This window comes from Notothenia rossii, assembly GCF_949606895.1.
Source record: "Notothenia rossii genome assembly, chromosome: 4".
Classification (NCBI taxonomy): domain Eukaryota; kingdom Metazoa; phylum Chordata; class Actinopteri; order Perciformes; family Nototheniidae; genus Notothenia; species Notothenia rossii.
This window is the reverse complement of record NC_136902.1, coordinates 84,940,626-84,967,959: the sequence shown is the minus strand read 5'-3', so window position 1 is coordinate 84,967,959 and position 27,334 is coordinate 84,940,626. Positions and strand designations below refer to the sequence as shown.

General features: G+C 39.6%; 1 protein-coding gene across 1 annotated transcript in view; it reads right to left on the bottom strand.

Moving 5' to 3' along the window:
* Positions 1–5,127: 5,127 nt before the first annotated feature.
* LOC307034948 (kin of IRRE-like protein 3) overlaps positions 5,128–27,334 on the bottom strand; it is a 154,770-nt gene continuing 132,563 nt past the window's right edge. Inside the window, exons 7-14 of the mRNA XM_079673871.1 lie at positions 19,742–19,812; positions 18,613–18,713; positions 14,766–14,964; positions 12,453–12,560; positions 11,939–12,022; positions 11,523–11,632; positions 10,703–10,789; positions 5,128–5,728 (exon numbers count right to left, since the gene is read on the bottom strand). Coding sequence (XP_079529997.1) covers positions 5,267–5,728; positions 10,703–10,789; positions 11,523–11,632; positions 11,939–12,022; positions 12,453–12,560; positions 14,766–14,964; positions 18,613–18,713; positions 19,742–19,812 — 1,222 coding nt within the window. The 3' untranslated portion in view covers positions 5,128–5,266. The remainder of the gene's footprint in view (positions 5,729–10,702; positions 10,790–11,522; positions 11,633–11,938; positions 12,023–12,452; positions 12,561–14,765; positions 14,965–18,612; positions 18,714–19,741; positions 19,813–27,334) is intronic.

Genomic DNA, 27,334 nt, shown 5'->3' with positions numbered 1-27,334 from the left:
CTACTTTCAACAAATTCTGTAAACGTACGCTTGAGCCAGGCACACCATATAGCTAATCAGCAGCCGACAGGGTGCGTGTGTATGTGTGACTGTTTCTATTATTGCAGCGCTACGCCTGTAGGCTGTCAAATTGGGTTGTTGTTAAAGCCACACACCTCTTCTTTTATTTTTCATTACTTCTATCTAATGTAATTTAATTAGTGGAATTCATAGAAAAGCAAGCTACATTTAGCTTCACTTGACATGTAGACTACATTGCTACGATGACATGCTATCAAAGCAAATAACACAGAAGTTGGAAAATTGGAAGCCCAGTAGCTACGTGTTACAGAAAGTCGTTCATTTTAATTAACCAGGCATTGAGGACAAGTCACAACATGAGCGAAAATAAGTATTAAAAGGTATATGCAAATGCTTTAGTTGATTTTTTACAATCCGTGTGTTGAAAAAAAAAAACAAGTACTGAGTTCAAGCAAACAGACTATAGGCCTACTATGGTCATTATGGGTTTATTTGTAAATCTGGTTCTCGGTTGGTTGGTTTTTGCTTGACTTGTACATAATGCAGCGTTTGAAATCACATAGTTTCTCCCCCCTTTAGGTCTCACATTGGTTATTAATGATCTATATTTTTCCACTGAATTGTATTTTTGTTAAATATTTATGAGAATTTCATTTTAAGTTTTAATGATTAGTAAGGTTTTCTTTTACCAAAGGCTGGTCATTACAAATAATATACAGTATTTAAACCGAAATAATTTCCAATCTAAAAATGCAAATCACTTTCAGTGAGACCTTTGCAAAGTGTCTGAGTTTGTGAATGCAGTCTTATTGTTTTGACACATATCCTATTAAGCTTCTTAACTAATTATATTCATGTAGCAAAAGCATCCAATGTTTATCCCGCTCTCTAATCTGTTCATTCATTCTCAGTTAAAGACAATAGTACAAAATAAACACAATCTCAAACATCATTTTTATTCTCCAAATATACAGAGCAAAAGCATCATAGATTCACAGACCAGTACAGTTATAATACAACCATTTTCTTTTTTTCTTAGATACAGAGGGCCACTGCCTGAAAATAGTGGTTTACCCGGTAGAATGTACACGTTGTCTTTTTTTATTACAATTAAGCTTACGGATCACTATTTATACAAACTCTCAAAATGACCATCTACAGTAAGTTAAGTACTTTTCCAGACCTGGGTCATGTAGCATTTGCAAAGTAGTTTGCGTTATCTGGTATAAAGAACAATTCAACCACCAATTCACACAGAAGCATATTAATTCGACCTTCGAATGTTTTTACGTGATTTTTTTCAGTCTTCTGAGACTTAGCGTAGGATGTCTGCTGCAAACCAAGACACATTTCTGCTGTGCCCTGCAAACTCGGATCATTATTTGCAAATACTATTTAATCCAGGCCCCTTTTTCAGTTGTATGGAATTAAAGTACTAACAAGGTATTGATTGGTAGAACCGAAATTAAGTGAAAGAGAGAAACAGAGTGAGAGAAAGCATTTACACAGTAAAGAAAGGGTTATCATGATCAATTCAATGTTCAAAATGGCATCGTCCCTAATGGGTTCCCTCATGGACAGTGACACTTATCATACAATGAGGGAGACTTCAAAAGCCTCATGTAAACCACCCTTTGCAGGCATAGGCGAGATATTGGCAGTACTAATGTTCAGCATTTTCTAATCGATTTTTTTTTCTTCAGTTTATTCAGACCAAGCAAAAAGTTTTGTGCAGTAAGTAAACAAATATAATACAGCCAGTGGGCAGAGAAGCCAATAAAAAACATCTACCAACACGTCTTCACTTCACACTGCTCATACCTGTCTCAGATATCCAGTGCACTGCATGCTAGTCGTTTAGCATCTCTGAGAAATAGACTGCCTCTGCTCTGAATGGGTTGCTTTGTTTTATCAGTAAAGGGCAGCACCCCCTTGTAATTGTTCCGGGTCTTTGTGTTTATTCATCTGTTATGCCCTGGCATCTGTGCGGTGCTTGTAGCCAGGCAAACAGGCAGAGCGTCCACAGGTGAGCGCGGCACACACATGGGCTTTAATTCCCAAAGACGGACATGGCGCACACATCCTGTGGTACATGTCCACTGTAGCTGCTGCCATGGGGGGGGGGGGGGGGGGGGGGGGGGAAAGAAGGCTGGCTTATCAAATATTTATCTGTGTGCAGATTCTCTGGACTGGGAAAATGCATTACGTTTGGATCAGTGCGGAGCGGCATCAGATAAGTCAAACTGGGCCCTTTGGAGAGGACATCTGTTTTGTTTTGAGAGAGAGAATGGCTAAGTGTTTGGAAACTGAATGGTCAATATGATTAAATTCTGAAGCTGTGGATGTAAAAGGATGCATAACATGTGCAAATAATAAAAAAATAACATATGCAAATAATAAAAAAATAAAAACGGAATCCCATCCCATGCCAACTAGATCAAACTGTAATTGACTCCTTCTGAAATCAAGGTATGAATTTGATCCCGCACCCAAAAATGCTGGGAAAATATATATCAAAAATGGTACAGGCATACTTGACAGTCATCACGGTGCCTAATGCAATATATTGCTGGGCAACTGGGCATCTCTCAGAAGGGCTGAGGGTGTAATAACCTCTTACTGCAACTCACTTCAAAGTTGTCCCAGCTAAGCTCAGCTTCTCATCCTATATCCTCCCGTGTGCTCCGTGTACAGAGGAAGAGTTTCCCCCCCGTGAGATCTGGGAAGAGAAAGTGCTCACACAGGCCTTTCTTGGAATTTGCAAGAAACAAGTAAAGTTGATGACATTTCTGGAAAGGAAACAAAGAGAAAATGATTGTCTGTGGTACAGTTTCGATGCCACGTGGCTTTGCGAGATTTAATATAGTGAATCCGAGTGAGAAAGAAAAGAGAAGCTAGGAAAAATGATATGAAGAGAAAGACAGCGTTAAAGATTTATACACAGTCTGTTAAGTGCCAAGCTGGATTATCAGCGTTGAAACAGAGCTTTTTGTCTTAAGCTGTACAATGGGCGCCAATCCATTTGTAAAATTAGAGTCCAAACCACTGCCACTCAAGTGGAAAACCCCATTCAAATGCCCTGAATATAATCAAACGTAAAGTGCTTCCAACAACGACTTGCTTTTGTTTGAAATGCCGTGCTTGATTATTATTATTTTTATTTTGCGCTTACTAAATCCCCATTGAATGCTCCGCCACGGAAGATACTTAACCATCTTATTACATAAGATCAATTGAAACCTAATATTCTCTTTGTCATATTTAGTTTGAAGTATTGTGCTGTTATTTTCTAAGAAATCCTCTCTACCTTTCAAATACTAGATAAAATTACAAGAAAGCTGTTTTCATGAAATTTCTCTTAAACCGACCTTGAAATATGAGGCTTTAAATGGTTAAAAACTCAAGTGAAATGCAATACATGACATTTGTTTGCTGTAAAGAGTTGCCTTAACCAAAGGGTCTTCTTTAACACAAAGTAAACAATGATTTGAATGTCATCTAGAGGTCTACATTTAGGTTGACATTGTATGGTGCATATGGTTTTGACCCGTTTCTCCACAGAATCTGCACTATGCACACAGAACGGATTCCCAGTGTTCAGTACTGCAAAAGAACATCACTCCCCATCATTACTTTGTTTTCCCATTAATAAATGCACGCTGCATGACTACGACACTTCTGACAACTGGCTGACTTTGAAATGTTACGTAAAGTATGAGCGTTTGTAGCTGCAAGTTAAATCACTGCTGTCTCTACTCTCAACCAAAACAAATACAGTGTCAGTGATTAAATAATAAATCAGATGTCATATATGTCACGTACAGTGCAGAACAGAAAAATAAAAAAATAAAAGGATGCACTGAAGAGAATCAGTGTGACACCATCAGCTCCACAGTAGCCAAAGATAAACAGCAGAGAGCAAAATAAAACACGTTTTTCTAAATGTGCTCGATATGTCCCCTGATGACCGGCACGATCACAGGTAGGTTCACAGTCAGGGTACACTAAGCTCCAGTGTCAACAGTGATATTGACTCTATAGCAATGGGATAACCACACGATAAGAAGCTCAGATAAAATATAATGTTTACATTTCATTCGACAGGTACCCTCAAGAGTATGGCTGATGATCCGCTGCGCTCGCGGGAGAAACTCACAAAAACAACTCATGTTGCAGTTTGTGGGATTTCCTGCCGGCTTCGGAGCTGGATTAGGCGGTAACACCTCGGACGATGCAGCTCCCCGTCAACAGAACAGCTGATGTCTATCTCTCTTAGTCAAAGTTTGTATTGACACAGATCAAACGGACCCTCAAGGCAAAGTCGTTGTGGACAAGAAGAGGCCGTCTCATTTAAAGTCCTCCATGAGGGAAATCAGAGTCGCTAGAAAATAAATTACAGTCATGTATATACACTGGTTTTCTTTTTGTGTCACAGTAAAGTAATGACTCAGGGATTTAAAATGAGATCTCAGCCCCCTCTTTATCGGCCCAGCACTGTGGCCCAGATACTGCCGCGGAGACAAAGAGCAGTCCTTTTTTAAACGTTCCAAGACGTCTGTGGCCACATGGAGAACGTTTCATTTTCCCACCTACACAAGAGACGAGTTTTAACGAGCCAAGCTTAAAATAGTGTTTGAACAGAAGGTGGGGAGAGGAACGAGTTATTGCATTACCAACTAAAAACCACATGCACATTCATTTTTGTGCTTCAAACTACAAGAGAGCAGCAGGACATTGGCTCACACTCATTATCGTGACGTTCGTGCTGAGTGTTTCAACACTCATAATAACATTTCGAGTTTTTCTGAATGACAATCTTCAAAAAGGCAAGAATGGTCTTTGCCAGAGGGGCTGATTGTCACACAAAGCCCGTGTAGTAATTCTGCCCTCTGCTAACAATTCCACGGCAGAAACTGAGTAATGAATGTCCAAATTATTTACAAAAAATAACTTGTGTTGGCGAATAACCTCTCTGTGGCACAATTCTGATTGGGTTCTAAAAAGAGGTGGCTGATGGTTTTAGTTTGAGGGAAATATAAGGCTTCTTGATCCACTTTTTGGGACACTGAGAAGTCTGAACAAGTCAGACAGTGTATTAAAGGCAGCCAGCCCCATGCTTCTTCAAGCGTCCAGAGGTAACAGTAACATTGTTGCTGTGGGGGGCTCCTGGGAGCTGATTCTGTCACAGTCTCACAATCCCGGCTGCTTTTTACACCACCGTTCCAACGCTCTCCCTCCCAGGTGGTCAGACGTGGGTCTGCATGCGCTTCTGCAGCGGCCGGGTGAGGTCTGAGTTCTGCGAGGAGGACTGGGAGTAGTGGGAGGAGGAGGAGGCGGACGCTTTGCTGTCTTTGTCGAACTGCACATAGGCGTCCGGCTTACTGTAGCTGCTGACGCTGCTGTCACACTGCGTGTCGATAAAAGAGCTGGAGTCGCTGAGCGAGGCGCGCTGGAACTCCCGCTCGCACAGCTCGATGGAGCTGCTGCCCATGCCCAGCACGAAGCGCTGGCTGTAGTCGTAGAGGCGGTTGGGTCCGGCTCCCAGGGTGGAGTAGATGTTGGTGAAGGACATGCCCGTTGGTACCCGCTGCTTTCCCAGGGTCCCTGTGTTGGTGGGGTTCCTCACCTCAGCGGCCTGATTCCCAGCGATGGTGGGTGTGTGGTGCTCTTTAAAGGTATTGACGCTGTAGTAGCCGTTTGTGGGGTCCTATTGGAAACACAGGAGAGAAACAAGTATTTCTTAATTCCACATACTTTTACATTCTGTTTTTATTTCATCCTGGTTTACATTACATTGTTACTTATTATAAAACGGACAAGTCAAATCAAGCAATGTGATTGGTTCTTAGCCGTGATATACTGAGCGTATACAACGGGTAGAATTGTAAGTTACTTTTCACAACAAGTCAGTATCCCTACATGTCTGAGAAAAACAGTATACCGTTGGGCTGGTTTGCTTTTCATACTGGAACAAGAAAGCAGCGGAGAAGTAACGGGGCAGAAGCCCTCCTTTTTACGCAGCGGTCCAGACATAGACATCAAACGGCAAAACATATTCAGTGTGCAGTTCCTTTGGCATTAGGGCAGGGATATCTAGATACTTTCCAAGGTTTGACATAATGAATTGTGCTACTTTTAAAGCAAGCAACGATGTTTTCTAATCTGTAATCAAAGAGGTCCGCAAAAACACTATTGACCAATCAGATTGCTTGATTTGACTTGTCAGTTTTATAAATATATTCAAATTTCTTCCGTTACGAAACAAACTTACAAAGCATAAGATGGAAACATTTAAGATTAACTTCGACCTCCGGGGGGGTATTACTATGGAGGAGTGGATTTAGCAGTGCCTATCTCCAGAAAAAAAAAGCACCTAAACGACGGCATGCAGAGCTACGTGAAGAGCAGGTAGACCAACTGGAAAAGTACCACCGTTCAAAAGCTTTCTGATGCGGGTCTTGAAACAAAGCAGAGAAATTATGACCGTTAGTGGCCACAGGTGCGAAAGCTCTCTCCAGAGCTACTGGAAGCCCAATCTCGGGGACCGGAGAAAGTGGAGCAATATTCTCGCCACGCCAAGCAACAGCCTAGAACAACCTCAACCTATACAAGTGACCTCGTAAGCCATGCTACTGATGGTGGACAGTTTTTCAGTGGGTGCACAATAAACAGCAACACACATTAATGTAAATAAACAGCCAATTAATGGATCAACGCTCTCTGTCTAATATGTTCGCCAGCTGTTAGTGTTGTTGCATAGCAACCACGTCGCACTATGTTTTGTGCAGAAGGCAACGGAGGGACTATTTTATTTTGAACATCATTATTTACTAATAAAAACTATTTAAATTAGAGTGTGTATTTTTCTTTCATATTGCCACACTTGTTAACCGTTTTATAAAAGCAATAGCTTTTTTATAGCCACGGCCTGTCGTGAGCTATTGTTTAATTATACGCTTGACCCAAAGCAAAGTGGACACTAGGGATTGTACCGGTGCTCCCCTGATCTGACGCTTAGCGCACTAACCCACTGAGCCACATCAGCCCTACTCTATTGTTTCCCTTGCACCATAAATGTTCATTTCTTCTTGCACTATTCTAATGTATTTTGATGTCTTAATTAAGTATATTTTGTGTTGCAGTGTAAAAGGAGCCTGTGGTTTTATATTGCCAAAACTAGTGTTATATCAATCTTGGACCTAGTCATAGTAACTCAGTATGTTATTGAATTAGAGTTTCCACAGAATCGTCTCTTTGCTAATTATTACGTTAAGTGAGCTGACGCCAAGCTCAGAGGAAATGCAAAGAGGCTACATTTAGATAGTAGTGTTAAGTGTTAGTTAATGAAAGAAATGTATGTGCGTTCATGTGCAGACGTATATATAGTTTGTTAATTGGATAATTCATATCCTGCAAGACTCCAAAAGAGGTCATGAGATGATGACCTTTCGACATCTGGAACATGTCCAAGTTTAGGAGACCTGACAATGTGTGTGCGTTAAACATGTTTAGGGAACATGTTCGTGTGTCATTTAGGAAACGTATATCTGCCCCTGTGTTTCTTGTATTCGTGGGAGCATTGCTGTATGATTGCTTGAGAGCAGGTAATGTGTCCCCATTGTTATTTGATGGTGCGCAACTAAATAAAAATGATTAATCTCATTACTATTTCTATGTTTGTGTTTTATTGATTCCTCTCTGTTTCATTCTTTCCTGTGTGTTATGCTGGATCACCACAACACTAGGCTATAGCTTTGATGCATATAAAGCCTTCAAATCTGAAATCTTATAATAATCATATTTTTTTGCGGGAGCCAGTGTATCCTTTATTAGCGAGAGGGGGAGAAAGGAGGACTGAAACGCATAAAGGGACCCCTGGTTGGATTCAAACATGCGTCTGTCTCAGCAGGGAGGAGCCAATGGGCCGCCAGCTCTACCATTTCAGACTTGCAGCGTCCCTATTAATGGAATTTTTGAATCCATATTAGCAATTTAATATAGGAAAAAGAGGGGAAAAGAAAAAACCATGCCTTTGTTTATATGCATTTACTTGTAATTGTCTCAGTGCTCAACAGGAGCCAAGGTCAAACTGGCAGTCATTACCTTTCAAATTTCAGAATAAATAAGCAGGCTGCCGTGCACATCAGGAGAAAAAACGGATTTAGTCAGCCCCCACGCTAACCTTAAAATCATGTTTCCCGCTAATTAAGCGGGCCTTGATGATTCATAGTTTGGCATCCAACGTGTAACTGCAAAGTTCACTCACATACCAGCTTTAATTGGACCAAAACGGATTGTAGTGTCTGCCGTTTCATGTTTGCACTGAAATGGCTTCTGAGGCTACAGCTGTGCGACGTGTTTGTCTGCTCGGCTGCAGACACTGCTGTTGCTAAGGGTCCAGTTAGGGTACGAGTGTGTGTGTGTGTGTGTGTTTTTTTCCTGTGAATGTATATGAATGTCACGCATAGCGAGCATGGTGGCAAATCCCAAAGGCAAACTGCTGGAAAGGGGAAATGAGAGAGACGGCCCGAGAGGATTGTCGTTATGCTTGTCATTATCAGACAGCAGACAGGGAGATTGTTTGCGTCTGGCCTTCGCACTCGCTCGGTCCCTCCTCTGCTTTCGCCTACTGCACGCTGTCAATGACTTGGATCAAAAAAATCCGGCCCCGGAGGGAGAAGCTAAGCAGGCAAACAGAACAAAAGCACACTCCAGAGAGCCAACGGCAACATTGGTTTGGATAAAAAATGAACAGGTCAGAATTTGTTCCTGTGGCACTGATAAGCCTATACTGAAGAGTCTGAATGGACCTTTTCCCTCGATGGCAGCTGTAGGCAGTCCAAAAAAGGGGCTTGACATGGGTCCAATACAAAAAAATATTACACCCAGCCTCATTCCCTCTCTGTCAACGCCAAGAAACAGGTGAAAGCAGACAACCAATAACCGCCCAACCTCAAGCGAACACACCCACTACTTAAAATGACAAAAAATACATAATAATAAACACAGAATAAATAGAGACCTTACATGTGGCTCCGACACCCTCATTTAAAGTCAGAATGGTTAAATCCTGTTTGTTAGATTTAAGTCAGTGTGGGAGTTAATCTACAGTCTTGCCAACAAGCATACAGGTTTAAGGTGGAATAAACACCTGCTGAGATAATGTGCTGTGCTTGATTTACCGATACATGCAAAGCACAGAGGGAGGTTTTATTCAGGGTTAGTAAACACTTTCGACTTATATTGGAATAACGTTAACAGCATCTTTATGTACATATTGAAAAAAAGGGAAAGTACAGGGAGACTGTTACCAAGTTGTCTTTGGAGGATTCTTTGGAGGATTTAGTGACAACAGTTTGTTTAAATTAAACTTTTGCACAATATAATATGTGATTGTAAATATTTATTTACACGGCAGTGACTTTACAGAAGTGGGTTTATTTCCCCAGTGATGTTTTTGGAAAAAAAACTGTTCTACTTTTGACAAAGGGAGCGCAATAAAGAAAATTCACAAAACAATCCACCACACAGTGCAACCAATGGAGCCTTGTAGTACACAAGGTGGCCTTCACTTGCAGACGGCATATCAGCCATTGAAAAGGGAGATGAATGTATAATCTGCCAAGTAGCATATTGATGCTTTATTGCAGGAGTTACAAGAACAAAAGTGCTTTCAAGTGCGATGGGAGAACTGAAAGAAAAGCGCCCTGTCTGTACAGACTGATCCGTTCATGGCCGTGTAAATGGGCGGGCAACTATGTACAGCACTAACGTCAGTTTGATTACAAAAATTGAATCCTGGCTTCGCTCAAAAACATTGGGTCAGACTCATATATCAAGATTCTATATAAATGCTGAGTATCTATTGGTGATGTGATTACAATTTGTGATTTAGCTTTGGTTGTCAAGACACCATAATTAGGCTTATCACGTTGACTCAAAGAGATGATATAGAGATGTGGGATTTGGATAAGAAGGTGATACGTTTGCTGGCTTTCTACAGCTTCGTAAATGATATGTTGCAAATTAAAGAATTTACCATAAACTACTATAGTGTACTTTTAATCTATGTAAAGCATTTAAGAAAATTGATGTTATAAGACTTCACGAACACACCTGAAATACCTACAGTCATCCTGAACTGATATTACAGCACTGGGATTGTGAAGAGTCGTGTGCATAATTATTACAGTTGAAACAAACTCTAATAATGTTTCATTTCTGAGATTGAATGGCTGTGTCATAAAGTCTGTCTGCAGGTCACGATGGCTTTAAGCTGACAGATAGCACAATAATGGGAACATGATGTTGCTTTAAAGATCACTTTGAACACATTTCGAAGTATTGAATAATAAGTCACCTTGGTTTAGAAATTTGATAAAAGAGCAAAATCAGTGTACCTAATAAATTCTCTATGGTTTAAGTAACACTTGAAGATACTTAAAAAACTGCTTAAGGGTCACCAGCCTTCTATTTCTTCAAACCACCTTTGATGAGAGACTCATTAATACAAATCAGGCATCTATCGAAGTCGTTTCGCCTCTGGAATGATCTTGCAGGAGAGATATTAACGCTTTTCTGCTATTTTGGTCCCAGAGTTAAAGACCCAGCATACCCTAAAGGCTTCTCCCCCTCAACACCTTTTACCCGCCCTCATACTGTCGTTATTCACCAGTCGTACCTTAATGTGCTGATACTCCTTCTCTTCCTCTTGTAATACCTCCAGCTGCTTCAGAACAGACTCCTGCTGGAACTCTCCGCGTTCAACCTGCAAGGAAATCAAGAAAAGTATTTACAAAGAGTCTGTGTAGTTTCCCAAACTCTTCCACTCAGAGGGAAAAGACATTCTGAGGCGGAAGTATTTTACTTTCATCTCTTGTTATTCTTTGAATATCAGTCAGACATGTTTCCCCTTCACTCAGAGCTGGCAGGGAGAATTAATAATGTATCCGTGAATATATTTTATTTATCTTAACAGAATGCAGATTTGTGAGTGAGCTAAGCTCATTTCCCTGAACTAAAACCAAGTACTAAACGTATTAGGTGTTTTTGAAAGAAAATGTAAAACCTCACGCCACAAATAGCCCGAGCCCTGGAGCAAGTTTCATAATAACCAAAACACTGGTGCGGATCCAATGAGGAAACAGTTCTTTGTGTGTCTAGAAGGCATGTAGATACAGAAGAACACCCACTATAGGATTACCCAGTATGCATCTGCATAGTTACAATGTATTGGGGTCGGTTCTGTTCATAATACTTGTGGCATCATAGTGATAAATATAGACGCTATGCCTTGACTAAAAGAACATATTTACATCCTGGTCATTCATTTCTCATTAAACATATGTATTCCACAGGAAATATCGATACAAATACATTGATCGCCAATTAAAATATACCCGACAGCTTGGGAATGGTAAGAATATACAAACTTTTAAAGATTGCATTTGTTAAACAGCCTTTAGAAGTGAAAAGTAGAAATTTGTGACACTCACACTCACCATCAGTTGTTTCATGGAGGTGTGTTCTTCGTTTTCCCGTGCCGCGTTGTGGTCTTTGTGGACAATCTCCACCCGGATGTCGTTTTTGGCAGACACGACTCCTTTCAGATCTGGCAGAAACAGAACGCATGTATATCTCAATAAGCTGGATAAACACCATTCTGTACTAGTTGACATTATAATTTCCCCTAAGTGCAGTTTGCAGTATTACAGAATTTAGCACAGATCCCTGGGTTTGCTTTGTGAGCGCTCCCCCAATTCCCAAACAAAAAAACAACATTACAAAACATTTATTAATCATTTGTTTCGTGCCAACACAAGATTATCATTTTCTGCACACATCTCACACAGCCTTCAACGGTGGCTCATTCTGTTTGGGACAATGCTGATGATACTGTCATATAACAAAGTCTTACTTTCTGTCTTAACTTTGCTTGCAAGTTCTCTCTGGTGAGCACAGATGGAGACGGGCAGTGAGGGCATAACCAGGTGCGCTTCCTCTGTAGTATACAGACAATAGACATGCTGAAGGGACCAGTAGCACAAATCTGTTCTTGGTTAGAGGCAGTGGCTGACTGCCTCTAACCTGAGTCACTTGGTACATGGGTGGGTGGCAGTGAACATGGCGCAGGATGTAAATAGCCTCAAAAAAGCGAGTGCAGCCAGACTGAGATTGCATGGAATGAGCCCTTATTACAATCTGGACAGCACAAAAAGATGTCCATCTCAACAAGTCTTATAATCTAGCATTCAGTGTGACATTATGTTCTAGCTAAATCTTTTTCAGGAAATCTTGCAAGCATTTGAATGGAAACAAATATATCTACATTTAAATAGATGGACATTTTTTTTTTCAAGTGTGCTTTGGGGGCGATACAGTACTTTGGCATGCATGCTTAAGTGGATGTAACAGGGGGAGAGGAGACGTACTTCTCTGGGAGCGAGTGCAACAGAATGCTCCGATGGTGCCCATGAGGACAATGAGGGCCACAAAAGCTCCCACTGCAATGCCGATGATAACCGCCATAGGGAGAGAATCTGCGGAGAGAAACAAGGAAAGATGTCCTTCAACCGTAACTTACGACACACATCTCGAATGTACACTCAATTCAATACATGACAGAGAGTACACAACAGCACAGAGGTCACTTTTCAGAGGTGAAGCACACACATGGACAAATACTCCTGGTCTCTTTTCTGTCCCTGCAACAAACAGGAACTAAGAAAACATTTGCTGTATTTCATCGCTCTAGTCTAAGGGAATTAGGTTATGAAATGAAAATACACAGACACAGTGCCAAAGACAAACAAGTTCTGTACTGCAATTTAAACGAAAACGAATGATCAAATCTTTTCTTATGAGTGCGGGTACGCATTTTCCTACTAATATTGTCTCATTATCCTACTGTCCAATAACTTTTAATTTACACTCATTTAGGCTAATAGAACACTTTCACCAGAGGCTTTTCTTTTCATTGAGTACAAGATGGCGTGCATTCGTTTAGGCATAATCATGTTTGTGTGTTTCTGCGAGGATTTTACAGTGCATTAGCGATAGGAAGAGATTGCACACTATGAGCACTGCAAGCTCTCATTAAAGCACACTTTAATGACCTGAGCTACCAGCCCACGTTTATGACCTTCTCGCATTTTAAACAAATGCAAAACAACCAAGTCCTCTTCCTACACCATTAAAGCCTATTTAATGTCTTCATTAATCAATGTCCCTTTCACATAAACAGCTTATAATTGATCATTTGCGATAAGTGGATAGAAAACAGCTTCCCCTATGGTACAGGGGAATAGGTCAGCAGACAGAAAGTATTAATTTTCAAGACAATGGTTTAATTCCTTCTTTTAAATATAGCAAGCAGGAAGCAAAGTGTGTTTTACATTCAGCAGGCAGTGTTGGCTGAGGGTCAGCACTTGCAATTACCATAGAGCTGCATTTGATGTAAAACCAGAAAACGAATTTACACCTAGAGCACATCAAACGCATCAGGATTCAGGCTATGCAGGGTAACTGTGAATAACCATCTTGGAGTTCAAAGTTGATGACATTTCTGATTTTATTTTTATGGAATTTGAAAAAAATCTCAACTGACGTTTATACTGTATGTACAGAACGTTTTAGCATAGCATATACTCTAAATCAGTGGTTCTCAACCGTTTCGAGTGGGTCGCGGTCTCGCGGATGTGTGAGTGAGGATTTTTTTTTGAAAAAAGTCAAACTTTTATTTTGAAGGCCTGATTTTCTAACGCTGTGCATGTAGTCGGCGTTGGACTGGAAGTACCGGAGACCATAAACGGTTTTGAAAAAAACTTCTGTCACGTAGTGATCATCTTCTCAATAAAATATCTTTGCTGATGTTTTTTCGAGTCTTCTGGCCAATCAGAATCAAGAATGTTGCCGGAAGTCCCCACGGAGAATAACTTTGCGGTAGAACTCTTTTGTATACATCCATGGGTACAACTTCAGATAAAAATGAACACATAATGAAATATGACCCCCGGTTTGATGATTGATAGGTCACAGAACAATGGGGGCTATCTACCCTTACCCACACTTTAAAGTAAGTCACACAGACTATCTCCTCTTTACTCTTCTTTGCAAGATGTCAGAACAAAGTGAAAAACAAACAATGGCAGAAAATATTATTAATATGTCGGGTAGTAATAAATGTATTTCTTTTCTTTTCAGAGTGTACCAGAATGCGTAGTTTATGTTAGTATTTCTAAAAATCTCCTGGGGGAGCCTTTTTATAGTTCAGCTTTGATTCCATCATCTCATTAAACCTTTTTTAAAAGCATACTTAAGTTCTGTGAAGGGATATAAGGGATATATGCACTGTTCTTCACTTTTATTAATATTGTATGCTGAAAAACGTATATATTACAGCACGTTTTTTTGTTGAATAGATTTGAGTGCTTCAAAATGTTGGGTCGCGATGTATTGACCAAGTAAAAGTGGGTCGCGACCCACCAGTTGAGAACCACTGCTCTAAATTATATATCTTAATGGTTAAGACACAACTAAAATGTGTTTTTTGTCTTTTCTATCAACATTCTTTTCGATTAGCAAATTGGTTATTTTTAAACATGTCCACAAAAGCACATTCTCACACAAGCTCACAGACACGGTGATGCACACGAAACACTACAGCGTGGTCACCATCTACCACTAAAACCACAGTAGTGATTTGAAGAAGAGGAAGGTGGAACCTGTCGAACCTTGGCTCCCACCTTGTTCCTTAAGGCGTATGATCTCAGTGTCTGAGCCGAAGCTGTTCCAGGCGGTGCAGTTGTAGATGGTCTGGAAGTCTGCCGGGACGATGTTACTCATGGTGAGCGTGGAGATCACTCCTTCTTCTGTGGTGACGGTTTCCACGGTGTAACGGCCGGACGTTCCCGACTCCAATACGGTTTCCTTCCATGACCAGGCCTAAAAAAGAAGGACATGACATTTGTGATGATCAGTGGTGCTGTAGAGCAGTGGTTCCCAACCAAAGATCGCAGGGGGGGCGCCAGGCCTCAGATGATTTGAGGCCAAATATCATATTAAGTCTTTTTTTTTGTTTGTTTTTGTGTGAAGTTAGTAGCTATTATAGGCATACAAAGACAGAAATGTAGAATTCTTTCTTTAATAGAGATGTTTCTTCTGCACGTAAAGTGTCCAAACCAGGCATTTCTGGATAAGCACATTTTTAAAACACAGTCATTGTCTGTGCCGGTTTCAGTTGGATTATTTGTCACAGTTGCTCCGATCAGATCGGTTTCCTCCATTTTGTAGATTATTTAAGATTTTCGAATCCACATAAACACATCGGCAAAATCCGGCTTACTTTGAGCATGTGTTTTAAACAGTTTAATCCCTTTGTGAATTGTTTCCACTTGCGCCGTCCTTTAATTTATTCATACAGCGGGAATCCAAATGAATTGAGTCACTCCAATAGTGCTACTTAATTACGCTTTCATCCTCCTTTAACAAAATAGTTCACATTCATCCAGTTTGTGACATTAGTTGTAGCATTTTTGAGACTTTTAAACTTTAATTACCGCTGTTGCGTCCCCCCTTATGTGTGGGGGGGCGCAACTTCCAACAGGAGTCATTTGGGGGGGCTCTGCTAGAGCAATGTTATGATGTTTATGTCGTAGTTGCTGGCCGGCTTTGTTGTGATTAGTCAACCACTTAGAGATGTCCCGCCGCTTATCAAGTACACTGCGTTGGAGTGAAAGTCAATCAGAATTGTGTTACATGGTTATGTCACTATGTTACGGAAGTAAACAAAGTTGACTAATGGATAATGTTTCATCTGACACAATCAGCAGGTGGGTATTGTATCATAAACAATTTATTCAATCACCAAACTAATAGTTGTATGCTTAATATGAAAACATATTGGAGTGATTACATGCTAAGACTAAGTTTGCACACATGGTAAACAGTGCTGTAGCTCTGAATGTTAGCTCAAAGCACTGCTGCAAAGTGTCACAGAGCTGTTATTTGAAGGGGTGTAATGGGAAAGTGCTAACCTGCAATCATTATATGATTTCACCTATTGTGTTCTTTAAAAAGTCTTGCACTATGGCAGTTTTTTGTCGCTAAAAATACACATCTCCATGGAAACTCAAAATGACCAGGACAAAATGAAAGTATCGCTCTACGATAACAATGGGATCGTTACGTCTGGTACCAGAAGGTATGGGTTACCGGTCGATGCAATGCCATTGGCTCATTGTGTCTTTGTAGCTTAGTCAATCAACGAAGTATCCGAGGGAAATTAATAAAATACTTTTGTGATCTATTGTGTTATGGTTAACATGTTTGTGTTAACTGGCCATTTGCTGCTGTTCATCTCTGTTTGACAAGCTGCCAGCTCGCTCAGATGGTCTCTGGCATCTCTAGACGGAGCTAATGTTTAATGGATAAGTGCAAATTGTTTTTACTGTAGGCAAATCTCTTGTCATCGCAGTGTCTGAATTACGGTGGATATGGCTTTTGGAAGAATGGAAGTAGGCCTACTGATTGTAGAGCCGTGATTGCTTTGAACTATAAGGAAACAAGAAGTCCAGGAAGTAGATACTGTGCATTATGTTGTAAGCAGTTAATGAAGAAAAAGGGCAAGATTAGGAATGTTTTACAATACAAATAAAGTGTACAAGCTAAGAATAAATCCATTTCTTAATTGATGGAAGAGCATTCCTGATATATACTGACACATTGGCATATGTATTGCATTGCATGAACATTTGATTGCATTATAACAAATATACTGTCAATGTTCTTACTGTTGGGGAATAATTTGCTTAAGTATTCAACCTTTGACACAGTTCATCATTTTCTCCTTTCACTGTCTCCTTTCCCATGGCATAGGTCTACGGCCTTGGGTATTGCTGCTGTCTCTCTTAAGGAGGGGCAGCTTGGGCGCATTGATGTTGCCAGCTTATGAACGAGCACAAGCTGACATGAGATGTTTATTGTTCAGGGACATCTACTCTAGAAGCCCTTCTTTTTAGGAAAGTAGGTTCCCTGGTTCACATTCTTTTCTATGGACGAGAGCTCTAGTTAGATTCAGGGTCCATATTTGTCTCGCTGATGAAGAATGTTGATTATTACACTCAGAACTAGTTAAAACCTGGAACGACAGAAGAGTTCTTCAGAATTGATTGTGGCATTTTAACCGTGTGGTCAAACCGTGGCTCGTGACATGTCTTGTGAATTCTCCGGCTGAAGCTTCAAATAAACCGTCAGTGTTTGCCATCAAATCTCCGGCTCTCCTCGTGTCTATCTGAGTCCTGACTCCAAGTGCTTCAGAAGTTTCGCCCACACTTACATTACAATGTGTCATTGTACAATGCATTAATGATAATGAATGTTCTATCTGAGATACAGAAAGTCAAACAGTATATCTTGAATAAATGTGTTAATGTGAAATTATAGCAAAACAAAAACTGAGTGGGCTCGGATTTTTTCAAGGTTCAAGGCAAGATGGATCTGATATGACTGGCTGAAGTGAAGTGGGATGATGTAGGACAACAATAGATATTTGCATATAATGGACTTATTTATGCGTTGTGATGATAATGTAACACATACCATTTTCTGGGTGCTTTAGGACTTCAACAACCTTGATGTAACTGTTTTTATGAGAACTACATTATTCATTTTTGCTAGTGTCCAATTAACACATTTTCTATGCTTCTTAAAAAGTGTGAAATACTTTTGGTACTCAGAGGATTAACAAAACGTTGTACTCCTAGCTTGCACTCATGGATGGGTGGCTGGATGGAGTTGTGAAATGCAGTGTTACATCTTTACAAATTGTGTGTTTGAATGACGAAAATCAAGATTTTCCTTTTCTTTGTTTTAATCATATGTTGTGGATTTTCCTTTATATCAGGCTCTACGTTGACAGGATAATGTTTGATACAAGTAATTCACAGTAAAGCCCTATGAGACAAGTGTGAGATGTATGGCCCTATAAATTGAATAGACTTGACATCTGAGGTCTAAAATGTTAATTAGTGTTAATGCATTAAGCAAAATAAAAGAAATCTGTATTGTTACTATAATAAACTGTTTTGAATACAGGATATTCATTTTTAGACCCCAGGAAAGTAAACCTGATATTAATGATGTTGCTGGTTGTACATCAATAAGATAAAAACACACATTAGATGACAAAGTATGGCAATTAACCACATGTAAACACACAAATGAATAATAAGCGCAACGTGAGCTCTGAGAGTATAGGCTGTTTAAATAAAGTCCATCAATCTTAATGGGATCAGTGCTAACAGAGCATAATTGTGCATCAAATGAGAAATTGGTAGTTCAAACTATAATTGAATGCCCACCTTTTCATATGAACACAAATGATGCAGTTATGACATTCTTATCTTTACTCATGCATGCTGCCCAGGTGTAGTTAACAGATCAGTTGTGCACTCAGGCATTATGTTTCAAACGCAGATATGAGAGAGGGATTGTCTCACTTGCATTGTTCAGGTAGCATCGATCCATGACATATCCCATCATAATTACAGCAATGATGAGATACATGTAAATAAATCGTCCAGATGTACTTACGATGCGGTCCGGAGGAGGTGTACTTCGAATGAAACATTTGATTTGTCCTTTTTCTCCATGTAGCGCTTGCTGAGTCTGTGTACTGGATATAGTAGGTGGGCCTGGAAAAGAAAAGAGAATTGAAACATAAATAATTCATTTTCAGTTTCAGGTCATATGACAATTTTGCTCAACAGAGTTTTAGTGGCACATTATATCCTAATTGCTCTCCTGGTCCAAGCAGTAACACCTGAATTGTTTTAGCCATTTGGAAACTCCTGGGGAAGATTGCATTGCAGCCAGATATGCCTCATCCCTCGGTACAATCTACACAAGGACACGGCAGGATGGAACGAAGGTCATGAGCGGGGGCCCAGACCTCATTCTGGATCAAGACATTGTTGATTTATGGCTGGCTTGATTTCTCCCGTGGAGATAAACGTTGCTGGAGAGAGCTGCAGCAGTTCTTTGGAGCGTAATCAGCACTACACAGATGGAAAGAGAAAAATGCCATTGTGGGGAGATAACACACTTGTCGCAGTGTATCACCTCAATCAATTTGCTTGCAGCAGATTTGACCCCCGAACCAAACGGTTGGCAAATAAAACGTAAACATAAAGCCGCAGCTCTCTGTAAATATGAAACCCAAACAGGGACGCTGTTTATGTTGTATTGTTTTGCAGTTTTTTGTTATTCATTTTGTAACTGTAAATGCACACTCAAAGAAGGTTTCTCCCATAGGAATATTGCATATATTGTGTTTGATTAAATGTGTTTATTCCACACATGGCAGTTATTTTAAAACAAAATATGTACACGTATACTGTTTTCTTTTTTATAGCGCATGGTGGAAAGGAGCAGGGAGAAGAACATCTTATTTTACCTGCCCCTTCTTACAGAAAAATAACAACACAACAAAAAAATAATGAAATAACCGTTAAAAAAGTCAAACGAAAGCAATAATCTTTCAGTCACAGTTTCTTACAAATACTGAAACGTAAAACCAGAACACAATCAAAAGTCAACTAAGTCTAATTACTGTCTAAATGAAATCTTTACTGGAGTTAAATGATTTTCATGTTGAGCTGCAGGTTTGCACTCGGAGGCAGCGTGTTTTAAACCTCCGTCAGTCTACAAGATCTCGTCTGACAAGGGCAGCTCAGCCTAAACGACTGGTCTGCTGCCATCTGCTCTGGAGGCTGTTCACACCAGGTGACAGCACTAATATGAAGACAAGATGTCACACATGACCCAATTCTGTCCCTCAAGTGTATTTCCTCTTTGGTCCTGAGGAGCGTAACTAAATTACAGATAAAATAGTCCAGAGCCAATGCTTTACATTTACTGTCATTGCTGTACAATAATATCACTTTGGAGCAATTGTGTTAAGCATATTTTAATGTTATCACCTAATTATGTAAAGGTTTAAACAGCATTAATATCCTAATAACATTTATACACAACTGTATATGTTTTAATAATAAACGTCTATAGTGTAGTGCACTGACTGTTCATGTGTTTTAAGTAGGGCTGTCAAACGATTAACATTTTTAATCAGATTAATCACAGCTTAAAAATTAATTAATCATGATTAATCACCATTTGAACTATTCCAGAATATGCCATTTCTTTATGTATATTGTTGTGGGAATGAAAAGATGATACAGTATGTATGTTTATTATAACATTGTTCTGTGTGTCAACATGAAAGACAGCCCACACACCTATCAATCATCAAACCGTGGGGTCTTATTTCATTACGTGTTAATTTATATCAACACGTAATGTTGTATCGATGTATATAGAGATGTACTACAGCAAAAGTATTCTCCGTCGGGACTTCCTGCAACAACACCACGCCGTTATCTTGATTCTGATTGGCCAGAAGACATTATCAAAGATGTTCTATTGAGAAGACGATCACTACGTGACACAAGTTTTCAAAACCGTTTCTAGTCTTCAGTATTTCCAGACAATCAATCTTACTAACTGCTGTCTGTGCAATTTACTCCGCGCGAGTTGGCGGACTTTATTTTGCTTACTTTAACATAATTTTTCATAGTGGGGCTAAGGTTGGGCTAAGCCATTTCTTGGTATGGCTGTAGCCTACCCCAGCGCTGCCGCTGGTGGGATGTATGGGGCGGGCCATTCTGCACATGCGTTAAATGCGTTAAATATTTTAACGCAATTAATTCAAAAAATTAATTACCGCCGTTAACGCGATAATTTTGACAGCATTAGTTTTAAGTACATTTTATTTTATTTTATCTTTTATTAGACACTCTTACAGTACGTTTGTGCCATTATTTTTATAGTATTTTTGTTTATTTGTCATTTACTTTTTGTATTTTGGAAACCGAGCAAATGTCACAAAACCCAATTTCCCCCAGGATGAAGTACTATGATTCTGATTTCATTTTCCTTTGTTATTTTTCTGTTTAATATGTTTTTTTCATCTTGCATTGAGCTTGGATTATTGGACGGTGAGCGCTATGAATAAGAGACCCTAGCCAAATGATCTGAGTGGCCTATAATTGGTATAAGGCTGTAAGAGGATGGAGATATATGAAGAACCAAGACAATGTAAGGCCCTGTGGAGTGATACGTTTTATCTTGAGGTCTTGTCTGTATTAAAAGGGACAAGGACTGGACATAAGAATTGTTATGACTGACCGATGTAACTTTGATTGGCACATATTTATTGTATTTTGAGGAAATGTTACAAAACCCAATTTCATAGGATGAAGCACTATGATTCTGATTTCCTTTTCCTTTGTTATAATTCTGTTTAATATGTTTTTGTTCATCTTCTATTTGTGTCTTGATAGACTCAGCTGATTACGCTTGAATTAGCGGAGGACTGGATATAAGAATTGTTGTGACTGACCGATGTAACTTCGATCGGCTCTTCCCACTATCACTCAGAGATTTCGAGTTTCAACATTTTCACAAATCATACACCTATCAACTTAATCACGCGTTGACATCAAAAATGTGCCTCAATCAGGAGACTTGATTATGTTCACATTAGAAGATCACAATTTAGGTGTTCTTTGGGTGAAATGCCAAATGAACAAACAAACCGAAATAATCTCGTTCAACCACCTACATATTTTTCCATCTCATCCTTCTTAAATTATTTTTTAAAAAGTCGTTCAATCAAACATTAATCATGTCTCGTGGTTAAGGTTAAGAATGTGGGTTTGAGGGGGTGGCAAGTGAGGCAGCTTCTTGATTAGTGAGACAACTCGCTTCTCCGCCAACTTCCCCCAAACTCTCGCTCTCTGCCATCTCTCTGACGATACATAATTGCAGTTTATTACCTGTCTCTTATTAAAAAGAATTAGCATATTAATGAGACTTTGCCAGATGGCGTCTTGGTATGCTACGAGAGGATGCTGGAGGCTGCAACTGCTGCAGAATCAATGCTGCACACAATTTAAGAAACATGTGTCTAAAGCCCTTCTTTCACAGGATTGTCAGAAATTAGAGACAGCACTTGTATGTGATACAAGTTCATAGAAGATCATTTTTACGTGCATGTTTATCTTGAGATGATATGTATTGGGTTTGTATAAGCTCCAACTGTCAACACAGAGCAAGATCGATGCCTGCGTGCTGCTAAAGAACGATGTTAGCGGATGTGGAAGATCTATTCTATGGATCAGGGCTGCAAATGAGGAATATAATTAGATAGCTTTATCTCACCGGCTCAGACCGGGTTGAAAGCATGTGTGTGAGTACGTGTTTGCTGCTGCTCACACTACGGGATCAGAGCACAAACACGTCGGTAGCTGCGAGGTGGGTGGCTCTACGACATCAATGTTAGCCACAGGGGAGGTAATCAAAAATGTTGGGTGAAAAGTGTCGTTCATTCATTTGAGGAGGTGTTCACTGTGGAGTGGACATTGGAATCTGATTACACAATATCAGTGTGGGTGTCAAAAGGCCAGGGCTTACATTTTCTTCCAAAACTGAGGCATCCGCCTTGAACAAAAGCTTGACATTTCCCCGCTCCCTCATGCCGCTCTTTTGATATCTCTCGTTTCTTTGAAGATAAAAGAGAACATGATACACCAACAGGGCAAATGAAACAGAAGAAGAGGGCCTGGTGTGGTCACTGGTGGCTCCTTTTTCCTCTGGGAGAGATCCATGTTGAGGAGATCATATTTAGTTCAGTAAACTACCTCCAGTTTCTGAGGTAAAATCAAAGTAAAGATATAGATACATACTTGTATAGAAATAATATACTGTATGGGTCATTCCAGAATTGGAGGAGAATTTAGAGACCAACATTTTTGAAAAATTAAACTTTTATTTTATAATTTTTTTTAATGTATTTAGGAAAAACAGATAATAAACCATAAAAAAAAGTGATTTGCCCAGCTAAGGCATCGAATGTATATTTTCCCATGAAGAATTACCCCTGTTACTCTAATTATAGTAACAGGGTTGAAAATCAATACTAATTTGAGCTTTAATCTCAGGAATTATTGCTAGATGTAGCATGTAATGCTACTTTCAAGGCAAGGAGAAACTTGGATATCTAATGAAAGAAAGACAACTTTGAAAGGAATATGCTTTATTCTGATAATATGAGTAACAGGGTTGAGTGGGTCAGAGTGCCACACTCTTTTAAGATGAAAAGATTGTAAACATATGAAAAATAAAAGAGAGGACTTAGTTTTGGTCTACCCATGGCACTAGCACTTGGCTTGCTGGTGTCACTTCCACTGTTTCATCTGACTTACAGTTTTTTCACTTCCTCTGCCAATCTAAAAAGGTTTGGGCAACAGGGTTGAACACATGTTGAGGGACACACCTTCTGTGCAAAATTTGTTACTTAAAATGTGTTTATGATGATTTAAAAAATTGATTTACGATTACAAGAGACATATATCAATAGAATAATACCAACAAAAGTAAATAAAATCCCTATTTTAAATGCTAAATTTGACAAGAGAAAAATGCCATTTTAGGGGATGTTCGAGAGCTATTTGAGAATTTAAATAATATTTTGAAACCACTTTTTCTACAACTTTATATACATTTTGTCTCAATACAAGTATGTTGAACATAACAAGTCCATATTTGAGCTTTTTGGGCAGAAATAGTCCCTTTCTTACCCCAAATTCTCCTGAAAGCCTCACCACGCTTTGGCTCAAAACGTCTTTACAACAGGGACCAGACTGTCATTTCTCCCCATGTACTTTGCTGCATGCAGTGCAAGCCATACTGTCATCGCTTCACACTGTGAAATACATTTACAGTAATAACTCAGAACAGATGACACTATTCAGTTCATCCTGTAGCCGTAATTAGCCCTTTATCTAAATATGAGAAGTCAAATGGTGCTGAAATAGTAATTTAAGCCAGTATTTACAGACTTTGTGGTACGGTCACATTAATAGATTAATCTGCCTCATAACAATATACACAATTTTAATCCAACACTGGAAAACCACTTATTATGTTTTTATTCAAAACAAAAGTATTGATGTGATTAGCCAAAGCAATTACACCTAAAGAGCATGCGAACTGATGATATTAGCGAGGAAAATGATCGAAGAGAAAACATTGACAGAAATCCAGGAATAAAAAAAAAAAATCTAAATATTGTTATTATTATGTTGGCCTGCTTTAATTCGCCTTTGTTGAGATAATATATTTGAGGTGACTTCTAGCTACCAGTTTAAGATCCAAGTTGAATTCCAGGGATTATTATTAGCGGGAACTGACCTCTAATGGGCTGGCTGCTTATTTCCAAGCTTCCTTTCCACTTCACTGGATGTACCGAGGGGCATAGCTCAACCATTCACCCTCCCGACAGAAACAGAGCACCTTGGAGCTGCTGACCTCAGATCTGTTGTGCTCTAAAAACCTTCCAAATCTAAACTTCACTATGAACTATCCTGTAAAAAAAAAACACTTCTAGTTTTTTAAACATAGAGGGGAATTATTGGAAGGTATATGCAAGTAAGTGAGTCTTGCAGGCATGCAGATCATACTGTACTGTATGTTACCATGCTGAAATGTAGCTGGTCAAATTAAGGTTGGTTTTATATGTGGTTTGACGTCAAATTGGGCAGTGTGTTCAAACGGCATTGTATGTGGATGTTTAGGTATTAGCAAGAATAATGCAACATGAGCTAACTTTAAATACTTAACTGGCCTTAATAGTCTAAAGGACTTGAGACAGATTGTCAGTAATGTGACATTTTGAGTGAGGCTAATCAAAATGATTTTAAATACTTGGTGACTTTATCCAAATAATGCCTGTTTGTAAATGTTCTGCAAAGGTGGTGGAAGGAAGTGGCTAGTTAGGTGAGACCAGCTGTCAGTAATATGATACATCTTGCTTGAACACCTGAACACTCTGCTGATAGTCATACTCGCTATCATAATTTGAAGGCATGAGGCAATTGAGTTTGTAATGTGCTACATTTTAGTATAGGTGTGTTGCATTTCAAAAAAAGTTTTCTCCTTCTCCATTAATTCGCAGTGTTGCAATTGATGTCGGTGCCAGTTTGAATAATAATTGAATGCTCATATGCAGAATCACCAGACACACAAAGGCTGTCCAGAGACAGACAAACACATCCCTTTCTGTAGTAATGGGATTTTATCTGCTGCCCAAGTACTGTATGTCGTTAAACATATTGTGCCTAACACAAATCTACAGATCTACTTAGGCTTGTGGATATATGAATTAATATGTATTGCATGAATATATGGTCCTTAAGTACACACAATTGAAATCCTTTCAAGCATGTCATAACTTCCAACTTCTGCAGGACTATGGTTAAAGCCATGCATATATATGAAATGCTATATAAATAATCACACGCATGGACGTGCACAGTCCTCTCTTACACACGTAGTTGCTTGGCTAGTGCTTTTGAGATGCAGATATGCTTTTCCACTCTGAAAATGTTTGACTGGAGTAAGCAATATGTATCCATTAGTGACTTAAACACAAACGGCCTCCCCTGCTAGCTGTTTGATTATAATTAAATTACATTCGTCCCCAGGGAAAGCAGGAATCCTCATGTCTATGTGGTTTGCCACAGTGGGAGCCGGTGACACACAACGACAGAGACGCGAGACTGAATGACAAATTATAAACACATGGAATTTAAATGATGGCTTTAAGAAATCGGGGGATAACCGCAGGGAAAACAAACAGGAAAGAAACATTTAAATGTGCAACAGCAGACACTGAACGCGTCAAATATGCACAGCATTGCCCAAGATCTACTGTATCATGGTCTCTTGCTCATCCGCTATGTTAGTTATTCACCGTCTGGAACCCAGTGAGTCCTGCTGATGTCAGTGATGTAGGGCTTAAAAGCTGATTTATCTGCAGCTGAGACAGTGGCATAGGACAATCAATGAACCTCGGGAGGGACCCCCCCCCCCCCCCCCCCCACCCCCACCCCACACACACCACCACTTCAACCACAGTGTTTGCACTTTCACAAGTTTGACAATCCGATTCGCCTCAAGGACCGGGTAAGAAGATTCTTCATGTGGTTTGGAAAAAAGAAAAACTGATTAATTTCAATTATTCAGAAGGGTAAAAGGGAAGCAGGCTTTTGAATGTCAAATGCCAATGCAGGCAGGGAGGTGCGAGACGCAAAATAATAGAGGATGCATATGAGCAGATAAAAAGACAAACGAAGAGACATCCAGGAAGTGCTGGAGTGAAGTCCGCAGAGGCTAAATAAACATGCCATTTCAGCTTTGGTTGGTTGCTCGGAGTTATGTTTTGTTATAATCTTTATTAAAAGAATCCATCTTCTTTCTCTCACGGCGTCTTTTTGTTCAAAACAACACGCTCTCCAAAGAGATACATGGACATGTTCTGATATATTGTAAGTTATGTATTCTGCTTAGACATTAAGGCGGCAGAAAGGATGCCAGTGTAGGTTGCTATCAACAGAATTGGATAAATTAGTCATGATTTTTCCTTACGCCTCTTCTGCCTTTATATCAACCAAATTCCTGGCAAAGAAGGATGGGGCTTGTTGCAGTTCGTAGAAAGTCATGGTTCTGATCTTGTGCTAGAGGGAATACTGGTATCCCATTCTCTCTGAAATGCAAAGCTGACGTCTGGGTTTTGAAAAGAACATCTTAACCCGCTGTGTGTTGCTTGATGTATCTTCAACCCCAAATCAGCACCAGGGTTGCTTACAGGCAAACTCTTTTGTTTGCTTTCGAAAATGTTCACTGATCTCAGCATTAGTTCAACATCATCCCGTCAGCTGCTTAAAACCATTTTTTTCTTAATTTTGTCTCCGATTAATCTCAGATGGACACGTGGAAAGTGGAAGATGTTAGATGCAAATCCCAAAACTAAGAACCTCTGCCACAGCGAGGCTTGCTTCCTGAATATCAAGCACCGATAATGAAGTCATTTGTTTGAGAGTTGCCAGGTCCCCCACCAAGGCTGGTATTCATTAGTCAGTCAGTGCCTCAGAAAAGGCAGCTTCACTGTGACTCACACAGAATATAATTAGCATGCTAGTACATTTCACCTTTTCATGCAATGTGTGACCACATCTTGTAAAGAGTAAGTCTATATTTATTGATTTTTCTCTTCAAAGGCTTCACAATGATGACAGTCGATGTGTTTTGCTTTCTCCTGAAAATTCATTAGCATGTGCATGCTATGTGCCACATACTGGTGCGCTAATGTGTGTGCGTGTATGTATGCACGCACACACATTAGTGTCTCAAAGAA